Source organism: Spermophilus citellus (genome assembly GCF_964194105.1).
Source record: "Spermophilus citellus genome assembly, chromosome: 9".
Classification (NCBI taxonomy): Eukaryota; Metazoa; Chordata; class Mammalia; order Rodentia; family Sciuridae; genus Spermophilus; species Spermophilus citellus.
This window is the reverse complement of record NC_138191.1, coordinates 115,170,891-115,185,436: the sequence shown is the minus strand read 5'-3', so window position 1 is coordinate 115,185,436 and position 14,546 is coordinate 115,170,891. Positions and strand designations below refer to the sequence as shown.

The window sequence follows — 14,546 nt, the reverse complement described above, 5'->3', positions numbered from 1 at the left end:
AAAAGCAAAATATTAAAAAAAAGAAGAAAGAAAGGGAATCAGAAGATAGTGAGAGAAGGAAGAAAGAAAAGAGAAGAAAAAAAAAGAAGGAAGGAAGGGGTTTAAAAGATAGAGAAAGGGGAGAGAAGAGGAAAGTGCCACCAGTCTAGTCTGGTAGGGGGGAACATGAGCTGGTGAAGTGAGAGGGCTCTGGATTCCAGTCTGAGCTGTCATCATCAGTTGCTTGATCATGTGCAAGAACCTTGACTTCCTCCCTGTCTAGGCCACACCTGTAGTTCAGCTAAACGGGGCCAACCCATCTACCTCACTGTCAGGCTAAACGACCGAATGCTGCAAACTGCATGTTACACCGTGCTGAGCACTCACAGCACCTAATGCACGATGGCTACTAAAACTGTCATTTATCCTTGTAATCATTCTTGCAGGCAAGAATTCCAATCCCTATTTTACCAAAAGGTGAATTGAAGCTTTAGTGGAGACGCACATCCGCCTAAGGACAGAGCTGGTCAGATAGCAAAATGGCACTAGAACTGAGTCTATGACGCCAAATCTGGCCTTGGTTCCTAGTGACACACAGGCTCACGTGGTGCTGTTATTTGGATCTTAAATGCCTGTGTGGTAAAGGACTGGTCCCCAGTTGGGCAATATTGGGAGTAAGTGAGGCCTGGTGGGAGGGTTTAGGTCACTGGGAACATGCTCTTGAAGGGGGTTGTAGGACCCTTCCCCTTTCTCTTCTTGTCTCTCTTTTGCACCTCAACATGAACTTGCTCCTTCCATGATGTGCTGCCTTACCATAGTCCCCAAAACAAGAGGTCAATCATTCATGGGCTGACCTCCAAGACCATGAGCCAAAATAAACCTTTTCTGTTCACAAGCTATCTCAGGTATTTATTTATTACAGTAATAGCAAGCTGACTAACTCAAGTGGTTAAAAAAAAGAAGAAGGTTCAAAAAAGGCATGTGATAGTCTGCATTAATTTTGCATTGGTCAGACCACATCTGTCATTCCATCAGTTCTGGAACTGTCTTTGAAAGACACAATACCAATCTTAAAGAGGTAACAATTTCCAGGAAGCTCCCTGGGCAGGACCTGGATCTAAGCCTATGCCATGGGAGCAATTCATGGTGCCAGAGCTCAGAGCTCTGGACATGTTTCTGGGAGGCCCTGCCTCTCTCTTCTGATGAGGTTTCTGCTTCCTTCAGTCTCACTTCCTTCTAGGCTGCCTAGCTGGGGAGGAAGGTGAGGAAACCGTGCCCTCCCACTGGAACTCATGCGCGTGTTTCTGGCTCACTAGGCAGTAGAAACAACACAGGTGTCTTGAGCCAATGGTCTGGACCGTACATACCGGAGGCTTGAGTGAGTGGCGGCTCCCGGGCAGTGTTGATGGGTCTCCCACTGGGCCGGACCTCTGCTGGGGAGAGAGAATGGAAGAAAACAGCATCAGCCTCTGGTCCACACTCTATTGGAAACTGTGTGACACGAGGTCAGTGGGTCCTCTTTGGAGTGAGACCTGCTTTGGACTCAGCTTCTTAGACAAGGAGTGTGGCCCCATCTCAGAATAATAAAACAAAGAGCTGCAAAGGAAATCCATTGCACCAGTGACAGTTATTAAAATTTTAAATGAGGCTTTAGGAGATAACCATGTATGTGATTATTTATTACTGCGTTAAATAACTAGGGGAACAGTATCTACCATAATCTTGAAGTAGCCAGGAGAAAGAGTGGAAATAGAATTACCATATGATCCAGAGGTCTCACTCCTGGGTATCTGCCCAGCGGGACTGATGTCACTATGCCCAAGTGATGCCAACACTCCCCTGCTAGTTCAGCATCATCCACAGCAGACACGATATGGAATCAACCCCCTTGTCCATTTTTACACACACACACACACACACACGAATGCTATTCAGCCTGTTAAAAGGAGATGTTGTCCTGACAACATGAGGACAGTAAGTGAAATAAGCTAAGTAACTCCTGCATGAGCTCACTTCTTTTTTATAATCATATAGAAATAAAAAGAAGTTAAACTCTAGAAGCAGAAAGGAACATGATAGTTCCCAGGGGCTGGGGCAGTGAATAGATGGAATTGGGGAGATGTTGGTCAAAGAGTACAAAATTTCAGTTAGACATGAGGAACAAGTTCAAGATTTATTGTATGTGGTCGTGAACAGCTCAATAACAAAGTATTGTATATATGAAATTGCTAAGAGAGTAGTTTTTAAGTGCTAATTAGCTTGGTTCAGCCATTTCACAACATATACAGATGTCAGAACATCATGTTGTACACATACCAATATTTATTTGTCAATGAAAAATGAAGCATTAATTGGATGAAAAAACTAAAATCATGAGGCACCACTTGGCATCCTTTTTGGATGGCTGTGCTAAAAAAGATGGACAATAATAAGTGTTGGCAAGTATGTAGAGCAATTGGAACCTGAGTATATATGCTGCTGGGAATGCAAATGGTGCAGGCACTGTGGAGAACAGCTTGGCAGCTTCTCAACATGCCACATTCTACTTGTAGATGTCTACCCAAGAGAATTGAAAATATTCACACAAAACATACACATTTGTTAAAAGTAGCATTTTTTCATAAAATAGCCAAGTAGAAACAACCAAAGTGTCCATCAATGGATGAATGGACAAACAAAATGTAATATAAACATATCATAAAATATTATTCAGCCATTAAAAAGGAATGAGATTCTGAGACTGCCAAAACATGGACGAATCCTGAATACATTATGCCAAGTGTAATAAACCAGGCACAAAAGGACAGATGTTGTATGATGTCACTGACACAAGATATTTAGAACAGGCAATTTCACAGAGATGGAGAGAAAAACAGAGGTTACCACAGGCTAAGAAGATGGGAGTTATTGCTTAATAGGCACAGAATTTCTGTTCAGGATGATGACAAAGTTCTGGGAATGGATAGTGGTGATGGCTGAATGATACTGTGACTGTATCTAATGCCAATGTACACTTAAAATTTTATGTTGTATACATTTTGCCACAACAAAAAATGAATAATGAATATATTTTTAAAAAGAACCCATGTATCATCTCCATATGTGGAAAACACATAGAAAGGATAAATATGCCATACCCCAAAATATGTGCCCCATACATATGCACAAATGTGTCACTTCAATTTTAATAATTAAAAAACTTTAAAAAGCAAATATTGCTTTCTATAAATAAAATTTACAATAATCCATACAATGTTATTCTGATCAAGACTCTGATCATCAAAAGTTTCTTTGGCAGGCAAGATGGCCAAGTAGTTAAGAGGATGGACCCTGAAGTTAGAATGTCAGAGTTTGGATCTTTTCCTTTACCAGCTGGTGACCTTGGGCATATGACTTAACCTCTCTGTGCCCCAGTTTCCTCATATATTAATGGGACCAGCACTAACTCACAGGATGATGAGGACTGAATGAGCTAACTCACACAAAGTGCATATGGTGTGGTCAGCTCCTATAAGAGAGTTCAATTCTATTCCAGCATCAACTGATGCTCTATATTTGACCCTTTCACTTAAGGCCAGACTCAAACATCACCTTCTCCAGGAAGCCTTCCCTGACTCCCCCCAGGTTTAGCGCCCTCCCTCCCCGTTCCCTCGGTGTTCAGCGCATCGCTACGTTCCTCAAGGTATTGTTAGACCTGAAAACACGTCTGTGTCTCTGCAAGTCAAGTATGAGCTCCTTTCAGGGCAGGGCTGTGTCTTCCAGCACTGAATCCCGCACAGTGATGATGCACAAGAAATAGAGAAATTGTGGATGGAGAAGAGGGAGGGGCTGGTGATCACTTGAGGAGAGAGATGTTTGCTGACTTGAACTTTATGCAGTGTCCATGTACTGGAATGTCACATACAACCTCAGAAATGTGCATTATTTTTATGTATTAGTTTAAAAAAGTAACAAGGTGTGGGGGGGTCCTGGACATCTTGGGTGGGTACCATTTCATCAAGTTTATAATCTGTGTCATGTGTCCTTCTGATTTGGTGGAAGAGCGACCTTTTCTGTGCCTGGTGATGAGCCTGCCCCTGCAATGTGCTTAAGTACAGGCAGAGGTGGCGAGCTAAGCCTTGGGGTTCACCAGGCGCCTCCTTAGACTGCTCTGGGGTGGTCTCCTGGAGACACAGTGCCTCGCAGGATCTGAGCCAGGGTCTGGCTCCTGGAAATCCCATTTATTCCTTCCTTTCGCCTTTTCAGCCCAAGCACAGCGTCCCCTCTGGCCTCCCACGGGGGGGGGGGGGAGGGGGAGAGGGGGGAGGGGGGGCTCTGGGCGGGCTCACTCACCCAGGCAGATGGGCGGCTTGCCGGTCCAGCTGCCGTCCGCCCGGCAGGTGCGGTGCTCGGAGCCACCCTTGAGAGAGAAGCCCTCCTGGCAGGAGTAGATGAGCGTGTAGCCCATGGAGGGCAGGTCCAGGGCCCCGACGTTGGCATGGGTTGGTGTCTCCGGCTGCTTGCAGTGGTGGGCTGGCGGGAGGAGAGACGTAGTGAGACCTGAGGAGATGGGGTCTTCGGGGGCCTCCTCCACCATTCTGGTTCCAGATGGAACATTCCCTCCCTTTCCCTTCTGGGTCCTTTCCTGCCCACCCCCCCCCCCCCCCGACTCCTCCCCAGCCCCAGATTTGGTCAAGTCTAGGAATGGCCAAGATGGAGATCGCGTGGCAGATGGCTTGGCCAGTCCTGGAGGAATCCAAGCCTGCAGCACTGCCTACGGGATGATGGAGTCACTGAGGTCAGAGCCTGAAATCCCTGGACCCCCAGGGCGGGGCCTTGTACTTAGTTTTTGCTGCCACTGGACAGATTTTGCTTTGCGAAGGCAGGGAATTGCGTCTAATTCCAGAAAGGCTTTTGTGTGGAGACACCTGTGAAGCCCCAGGGGGCAAGCACCACAAAGAGGTCGGCACTGGTGGGGACAGAGCGCTCCCTGCCACTCAGGGTACTCAGAGCATCAGCGCATCTCCCAGGTGTCCACAGGCAGGGGGACGCAGGTGGGGGCCGCACTCACGGACGCAGTCGGGCGGGGTTCCGCTCCAGGTCAGGTTGGGTAGGCAGGTCCTGGTGGTGGAGCCCTGAAGCAGGTATCCTTTCTGACAACGGAAGAGCACCGTGCTGCCAACCTGTGGCAAGGACAGAGGGTCCCGTCATCCCTTTCCAGCCAGTGACGCCTGTCCCCCGCTGCTTACTTGCCCTGACCCAGCGCCTGCCCAGGCTGCTGCCTCTGCCTGCAACCCTGGGCGTCTCTGCCTGGTTGACTCTCAGATGAGGCGGTGGTGGGATGGAAAACATGGTGTACAGATCACCGCTGGAGTGTGTCCCTTTCTTCTATGAAACGGTGAGTTCCCCAAGGATGGGAGACTTGCTTTCTTTACGGATGTCCCTCCCCCAGCAGGGCTCTGGGCTTCTTGAACATCTCACTCACAGAATAGCCCCTTCCTCCACTTCTCCCCTGCTCAGCTGCGTTCCCCACTGTCACCTCCACTAGCTCCTAACTGTCCCCCTCCATACTCCTGCAGCCACCAGCCCCACCTCCCCTTCTCCAATCCACTTGTGTGACCACATCAGTTTCCTACTCAGCAAATCAGACTGCACCACTTCCCAGCTCAGATGCTCCTGTGTCCCTGTCACCTCCTGGAGCAAATTCCAATGCAACATGGAACTCCATGATTTCCACTCCCTTCCACACCCAACTTGTCTTCCTCTTAGATTTCATCATTTGATTCAGCAAACTGCAACTTTATCCACCCAGTTGTGCAAATCAGAAACCTCAAGTCACGTTTGACTCTTTCCATGCCTCAGTCCGACCCATGGTCAGGTCCTCTTAGCTCTGTGGAAGGACACTGTGCCCCGAAGGCTCCATGTCTCTCCCTGCTGTCCCTGAGCTCGCACAACATCACCCTTACTTTTCACGTGAGTCACCTCCACAGCGTCCTGCTTGTCTGAGTGCATCTATTCTTCCCCCCTCTGTCCTTCAGTCTCAACTCGGCAGCCCAAGTGGTCTTTCAAATGATGTTGCTTCCTGTGACTTTTCAAATAAAACCCAGGAGATGACATTGGCCTCAGGGCCCTGCATGGCCTGGCCCAGATCCCCTCCTTGCAAAAATTATTAGGAGTTATCTGAGACGTACAAAAAGATGCACAGAACTGATGGGGACAGGGCATGTGATCACAGAACGAGCTCCGTGAGTGGAACCACTGTGCCACTGAAGGCTCAACTCTGTGGCATGGTGGTCACAGCCCCTGCTCCTTCTCCGCCCCATCCCTTGAGACCCTCTCAGTGGTAACCATTCTCCTGAATTTTTCCTTACCCTGATAATAGTAGTCCTATCCCATCAATGTGTAATACATCTCCAAACAGTTTAATTAGTCTTACTAGTTTTCATCTGTGCACCGCTGTCATTAATGATGCATCTCCAGGATGCATCCATGTTACGTAGAGCTGTGGTGCATTCATTTTCACTGCTGTGTAATAATCCACTCTATGATTATATTACAGTTTTTATTATTCCCTGGTGACATGTGCAAGACTGTCTCTAGGCAATAAAAAAGTTCCAGGAGTGGAACTTTTGGACCACACAGAAACTTCTGGTGAGGTGTACTGTGTCTAACCTCAGCAGCCACTGAAGCTTCCACACCTAGCCCAGACCTCTGACTTCACCTCTCCTCCTCGCCCACTGGGCTGCAGGCTGGCTGAGGGCCTGCTGTCCAGCCTCACCCTGATAAGCCCTTCCCTGCCTCAGAGCTCCTGTGCCCTGGCCCTGGCTCAGACAGGAGTGTCACCTGGCTTTGCACAGGATTGCCCTTCTCATTGTGGAGGCTGCAGTTCAAATGTCACCTTCAGGAGGGCTCTTCCCTAACTACCCTACCTAAAATAGTGACCACCTTGTTCAAGCCCCCTTATACCACATTATGTGATGCTTGGTACTTGTGGAAGTGATCTTGGTGGTTGGATTATTGTCACCATCTGGGCAGCTCCATCAGGGCAAGTCCCTCGCCTGCCCACTCACCCCGAGTCCCCTCATCTGGAACTGCTCATGGCAGTGAATATCTGCTGCCTGAGCACAGATTGAAGGAGTAAGTGATGTCACCCGGTGAGGGCCCAGCCTGTCCTTCCCAGGTTAGTCCCTGACACCTTCTTGGGCGTGTCTTGGGCTCTAGCTAACTGTCCACCCCCCTGCCTTTCTGCTTCCTTTCTTCCATTCATTCCCCCCCCACCCCAGGCCTTCCAAGACTCCTCCTCCCATAGCTCCTTCTGAAATGTGTGAGGGGCCTCCATCCTCACAGGGTGCTTCATACACTTAATATCATCCTGCAAACATTTTCTATGTTTACAACATCATCATCATTTATTGGCTACACAATTTTTCAATGGGCGGTTGCACTGTAATTACATTTTATCATAAATCTGATGTTAGGCATTTTCTATTATAAAGGTACACGTGACTTTCATGTGTATTATTTTCTTGGGAGAATTTCTAGGAGTGCACTCATCTGCCTGCTGGCAGACATGCCTCTGGGGTGGCCCCTGCTGGTTCCCATCACCCAGAATAAGCTGTGTCTGTGGCCAGGGTGCGGGTGCCTTGAGGACAGGAGGTCTGTCTGCCTCACGCATTTCAGTATTTCCACAAACATCCACCCCAACTCTGGGGTTGTGGGGAGTATTCACGGCCCTGCAAGCTGCCTGCCTCCTCTGCCTCCCTGGTGGGCAGAGCTCTTCCAGTTTCGAAGGGTTCGATAAAGCAGAACACTTTTTTCCTCCAATTTCAAGTCTTGTCTTGCCCCCGTGCTGTCCCAAGAAGGTCCCTGAGTCTTCTGATGCTGTGACAGGAAGGGACAGGAGGCAGGAAGGCCCCATCTTGGCTGACCTCCTTACCTGGTAGCCTTGGGAATTGTTCTGTATCCCGAACTGTGGCACTCCGGGGTCCGCGCACATGGTCAGCGTGGGATCTGGATGGCCCAAACAAAGAAGCAGGCCACATGGTCACCCACACTTTCACCGTGGCGGTCACCCTGACAGACGAATGTAGAAAACCAAGCCACATCCCGATGCCCCTGCCTTCTGAGGCTCTGCCTGCCCCAGAGCCCCAGCTGACCGCTGATTCCCCAAGACATTAACTCTGGCCATTTCTCATCCTGCTCCAAGAAACCTGAAGGAGGAGGACTTGTTCCTTATTGCAGATGAGACGGGAAAGGGAAAACAGCCTCTCAGGTCCCAAAGATGACTGCCCCGCCACCTGCCCAGCCCCGCACTCAGCCCCACAGCCCCCTCACCTATGCAGCTGGGCTGGGTGCCACTCCATGTCCCATCCGATTGACAAAACCTCCGTGGAGAGCCCACCAGCACCAGAGGAGGGTGGCAGGAGTAGGACACAGATGACCTGTACGAGAAGCCTCGGTCCTCTCTCCTCCCACGGGGCGGGACCCCAGGATCGCCACAGAACACGGCTGGGAAGACAAGGGAGAAAGGCGGGTCTCAGTTACTTTCTAGAGCCCAGTCGTCCACCGGCTCTGCCTTTGTTCTGTGTCCTTCCAGGTTCCACTTGAACTCTGGGACCGAAGCTGCTTCCACCTGTCTCTGTGCTTCGACTGCTAATCCCCTGTCCTTTGCATCAGAGAGCCTGGCAATCACTGTCCGCGTAAAGGAGTAACATCTCAGGGAGTTCAGAATATGGAGGCAGGGCTGTGGGTGTAGCTCAGTGGTAGGGCCCATGTTGAGGCTGTGGGTTCAATTCCCCGTATGGCAAAGGAAAAAAGATCAATTTTTGTGCATATCCCCTTCCATTCCTTATTTGGTTGTGTTTATACGTGTGTTTGGCTACAAACTCAGTACCCATATGACTGCAATCTTGTTTCATTCACTTAATATCATCCTCAAATATTTTCTGTTTATAAAATTATCATCATTTATTGGCTACACAATTTTGCAATGGATAGTTGTACTATAATTACATTTCTGGGTACTGGGGATTGAACCCAGGTGAACTTAACCACTGAACCACATTCCTAACCTTTTTATTTTGAGACAGGGTCTTGCTAAGTCACTGAGGCCGAGTTTGAACTTGCAATCCTCCTACCTTAGCAACTTCCCGAGTAGCTGGGATGATAAGCGTTTGCCACTGCACCCAACTGTAATTACATTTTATCATAACTCTGATGTTGGGCATTTTCTATTATAAAATTATACATGACTTTCCTTCCACACATATTATCTTTTTAAGAGAATTTTGTAGGAGTGCACTTATCTTCAAAGGTTTGAGCATGGTCTCCGTCCTTGAGGTATAGTGTCAAATTTCTTTCAAAAAGGTTGACATTTACACTGTGGCAGGTGTGTATGAGTGTGCCCATTCTACTGAGTTCTTGTTAACATCAGAAATATCATTAAGCTCAATTCACAATAGCCAAACTATGGAACCAATCTAGGTGCCCTTTAATAGATGAATGATAAAGAAAATGTGATATATATACACAATGGAAAGTTACTCAGCATTAAAGAAGAATGAAATTATGGCATTAGCCAGTAAATAAAGAAAAAAAAAGCAAAGGTAAAAAAAAAATTCACCACCAGTAGCCTGGGATGCGGCTCAGTGGTAGAGTGCTTGCCTAGCAACTGCAAAGTCCCAGGTCCAATGCCATGGCAAAGCTCCCGTGGCATCACTACAAACATCACTTTATGCTATCATGTGTGCACACAGCCATGAGGTTCATTATCATAGGCAAGATAAAATGCAAGATGAACCCGTAGCCTATGCCCTGGAAGTTGGAGATTCTGAGCTGACCAATCAGAAGCTAGCTAGAGGCTGAGTAGATCAGATACCGTAATATCTGGAAGAGACAACTCCAAGAACAACATATGCAAAGGCTGACAAAGATCTGCTCAGCCTAACAAGCAATGGGATACCAATTTAAAGGGATGAGATATGTTTTTAAACTCCATGGGCTCATAGATATTTTAAAATATTGGCAACTCCATTGTTGATGGGGGTATGAGTCAAGAACCATTGCTGAAATTGCAGGTGGAATGTAAATGAGGATGCTCTTTCCAGAAGGCAATTCAGGGCAACATGTGTCAGGAAGCACAGGGGCCTGCCCACTGGCCCAGCAATCACACTCCTAAGCCTTTCTTATGAGAGTGAAGAAATGTTATTTGCAGGGATATTTACTACAGAACTTCTTCTAACATGATTAAATTGGAGACAATCTAAATTCATCACCAATAGGAGGAGATTAAGCAAACTGTGGTGTGGTATAGGAAATTCTTTAAAGCCATTAAAAATGATGATGCATATATCTGCATATACTAATAGAGAGAGGTTTTGAGGGAAAGGTCCTTATGGCCCATCAGTGAATACAAGTCATGAAATAACACATACAGCATGATCCAACACCGTTTATAGAGATTTGTGTGTGTATCATTGTATATGAAAAATACATGTGATCCATGTGGAGGCAGAATCCAAGCCTGACTTTATGGTTTATCTTTGAGAAATATTATTTTCTAATATAGTTCAATTTTCTTTTACAATGGCCTTAATTCATTATTTGGTGTCCGCGCACACACACACACACGCTGGGTATTGAACCCAGGGTCTCACTCATGCCAAGTATGCACTCTGCCACTCAGCTATACTGCCACCCCCACTCCCGCAGTCCCCATCATACATTGTTAAAAAGAAATATTGGCAACTCCATTTTTCTCAATAGGAAAAGCAAGGTGGCTGAGTCCACACTCAGTGCTGAGACTCAGTAAACTTTCAATGTCTCCCTTGTGGTTGTTAACCATGAACCAAGTGCCTATGTCCACTTTTGGGCTGCTGGCCCTAATCTCTGCTGAAATTCCTTACTGAAACAAAATCCTAGAGGTATCTAAACAGTGTCATGAGCATGTAATTTTCAGAATTACATAAATATTGATTAGAAAGGAAAAATAGGTTCTACTATTTACCCAAAGCATGGGCAAGAAGAAAAGCTTCCAGAGCCCATTCATAGGGTGTGTAAAAAGAGACCCACAGTTTACTTCTCTGGAAACCTTGGTCAGGAATGAGTCCTGGAATGGGCTTGGGGCTCATCAGGACAAAGCTGGGCCAGGTGGATAAAAGGTAGCATCTCACCAGAAAATCAGGGAACTCCAGTAGTCTTTTCCACGCAAGGGATTTTCCACAAAGATGGGCATGTTCCTAGCACTGGCTGTCCCAAATCTTTGGGTACTGCCCGCTTCAAGTGAAGAAACATCTTCCTACATCTGATTTAATTCCTTTTCACTGTGACTCCAGACACTAGCGACAAACTCTTCCCTAGTTTGGGGCAAGGGGCTGCTTACTCTAGGCTTTCCCCCAGCGAAGCTCTGTGGAGGGAAGGGAAGGAGCCATCAGACAGGATGCACCCCAGGTCCCTGTGAGCCACTTACGGAAGCACTGAGGCAGCTCTCCGGTCCAGGATCCGTTTCCTTCACAGGTGAGCACCGCTGGCAAGGAGAGCTGGTACCCTTCCAGGCAGGCGTAAGTCACACTGGAGCCCCACATGAAGTCAGATCCCACCACTTTCCCGTTGGGGATGAGCTGAGGCGGCTTGCACATGATAGCTGGCGGACACCAGAGCAGGCCGAGTTCTGGTGCCGTCCTGGGGAAATCAGCCCCCCTCTCCCCACACCATCATGGATTCCCCTGGGTCTCCTACACCAGCTGGGAGTCTGAGCCAAGCAGAAAGAATCAGAAAGGACCCCTCCTACTGTAGGAGCTCTGATCTTGCATCTGAAGTGTGACCACCCTTTCTTGTCTCTGCACAGCCCTCCCACTGATGTTCAAATCCAGGCCTCACCTTGGTATCTTCCATCTCCCACCTGACAATATTCAGGACCAGTCCTCACCTTGGACACTTTCCCCAGAGGATGGTAGGGCTCTGCTCGGCCACCCCTCCCTTCTAGATACTCCAGGCTCACATCTCACTTGTGTATCCTCTGGCCCTCTGTCCACATCTTCAGCCCTCAGACACACCTTTGCAGACTGGCTTGGTACCATTCCATGTTCGGTCCTTGGTGCAGCTCAGCACAGACACTCTGTGTGACTCCATCATGTAGCCAGGGATACACTGGTATGTCACAGTTTTGTTGTACCTGAAGTCATTGCCCAGCCGGAGGCCGTTGGCTGGAATCCCAGGGTCACCACAGTTTATGACTAGGGTGAGAGAGAGACAGTATTGTTGACTCCCAGCCTGGACCCCACTTCTCAGCATTCCAACGTCATGACTACCACTCCCTGCATGAGTCCAAGGAGGAAAAGTGTCAGATCAGTGACGTCCTGTGCCCTTCCAGCCTCCCAGCTGGGCAATGCCCATTGTAAAGTCCACTGAGTCAAATCTCCCTGACTGGCCTCCCCACTCCCTGCTGTCCCTGCCCACACCATCTTTACGTGACCCAGAAACTTGGGCCTTAAAGATCAACCCTCTTATTTATAACCATCCTGCCAAGAGGAAGAGGGCTCTCACCTAAATGGGGCTGGGGCCCAGGGAGAGGGGATTTCTAGGTTGAAGAGCCTGATCTGTGTTCGTGGACCACATAAGACAGTTTGCCCACCGAGTGCCTCTTATCATCTGCTGTTCTGCCTAGGAGGCCTCTGTAGGCCAAATGGCCTAGAAGCAATGGTCACATCTCTGTTGTGGTATCAAGCAAGGGTGGATCTGATAAGCTGCTGGTCTCAGAGCTTGACACAGACTTCAGATGGGCTTGAAATCACAGACTGGACTTAGGAAGGGAGAATGTTTTCAGATTCTCTCATCCCATCTGGGCTCCACTGTGTCTGACTTTCCGGGTAAAAGGGTCTGGGTGACCCCTGAGAGGAGCGAGGAAGGGAAGCCAATGCTCAGGAGCCAAGCCACATCGGGGATGGGCCCAAGGAGGAGAAGGAAGGAACAAAGTTGGTGGATGGTGGCAGCTTTAAAGCAGAAAGGGAACCAGGCTGAGCCTGAGGGTATTGAAGTCTCTGTCTCTCCTTCCCTTTCAGGGGTGAGATGATCAGATGGAAAGCAGCAGGTGGCCATCTCCATCCAAAGGTCCTTAGGTAGAGTGGGATTTCTTTCCTTTTACTTTTCTACCCAAACTAGATAGAAATGTATATATTCTCACCTCTCTGAGCCTCAGTCATCCCATATCAGAAATGGGACTACTAGAAGCGACTTCATGGGGTTGTGGAGAAAATCAAATGACATATACATATCAAACAAAGCCCGTGGCTCCTGGCTGCCACACACGCATGCTCAATAAGCAGAAGCTATTTGTATGCGTCTTACTCTAGCTCAATCCCACCCCTCCAAGTAGTTTTCCCAGCCTCCCACGGACCAGCTTCTTCAGCAAGGAAGGGCCAATTGCATGGGCCACCGCTTGCCTGGCTCTCACCTGTGCACTCAGGGTCACTGCCTGTCCAGGTGCCATTGACAGAGCAGTGCCGGCTGAGCAGGCCCGTGGCATAGTAGCCTTCCCGACACTCGTAGACAATGGAGCTGGAGAACACCAGGCCGTCACTGAACATGACTCGGGCGTTGCTCGGAGTCCCAGGGTTCCCACAAGAGATCACTAGGAAGCCAAAACAGCACATTATTCACCAGACAATGGTGGTGCCACCTAGGGGACCGAGGACTGCCTGGCACAGAAATCCCTTGCTACCTAAGGACCCGTGGATGGAGACGCCCCACTTGCAGTTTTCCCATCTGATCATCTCACCTCTGGAAGGGAAGCGAAGGAGGGACAGATATGTTTGTTTGTTTTTTTTTATTTCTAAAAATTTTGTATTTTTTTAAAAAGGAAAAAGACTATATATTTTATGATCGTACTTAAAATTTTATAGTATTCCTTAATATTACCAAATAGTCTATCAGTGCTTAACAACTTTTCTCATTTCTTTCTCTCTCTCCGTCTCTCCCTCTTTTTTTAAAAAATTTATTTTAGTTGTAGTTGGTACAATATCTTTATTTATTTATTTATTTTATGTGGTGCTGAGGATCGAACCCAGTACCTCACACGTGCAAGGCAAGTGCTCTACCACTGAGCTACAGTCCCAGCCCCTCCCTCTTTTTTTTTTTTTTTAACAATTGTTTTGTTTGAATCAGGATCCAGATAAGGCCTCCATGGGCATTTGGTTGGCACATCTCTAAGAATTTGAACCCAGAGCCTAGGGTTCCCCCTCCTATAATGGATTTGTCATAGAAACCAGGGGATCCTGTTCTACAGAACTGTGCACTTTCTGGACTTTGCTAACTGCATTGGTGAGGGGTCCTTTAACATGTTCCTGTCCCCTGTAGCTCCCTGACATTGCGTTCTACACGTTGGCAAAGGTCCTTAGGTGGCTTTCTCTTTCCTGATGCACTAGATTGGAAGGCGCAGAATTGTGTAGCTGCTTTCTTCTTCATGATGCTGAAGCTAATCAAGGGTTGCAGGTTTGCTTGTCTAATCTGGTTTTATAAAAGTTCCCCTTAATTTTTCACTTAATGGTTTTTAGCAGCAATTGCTGATCACTGACCAGATTCATTATTTCTTA

General features: G+C 47.9%; 1 protein-coding gene across 1 annotated transcript in view; it reads right to left on the bottom strand.

The window, feature by feature from the left end:
- CSMD2 (CUB and Sushi multiple domains 2) overlaps nucleotides 1-14,546 on the bottom strand; it is a gene marked incomplete at both ends in the record, with an annotated part of 546,906 nt that overhangs the window by 5,584 nt on the left and 526,776 nt on the right. Inside the window, 8 exon segments of the mRNA XM_081308594.1 lie at nucleotides 1,347-1,409; nucleotides 4,312-4,491; nucleotides 5,030-5,141; nucleotides 7,895-7,968; nucleotides 8,293-8,466; nucleotides 11,426-11,599; nucleotides 12,012-12,191; nucleotides 13,409-13,585. Coding sequence (XP_081164720.1) covers nucleotides 1,347-1,409; nucleotides 4,312-4,491; nucleotides 5,030-5,141; nucleotides 7,895-7,968; nucleotides 8,293-8,466; nucleotides 11,426-11,599; nucleotides 12,012-12,191; nucleotides 13,409-13,585 — 1,134 coding nt within the window.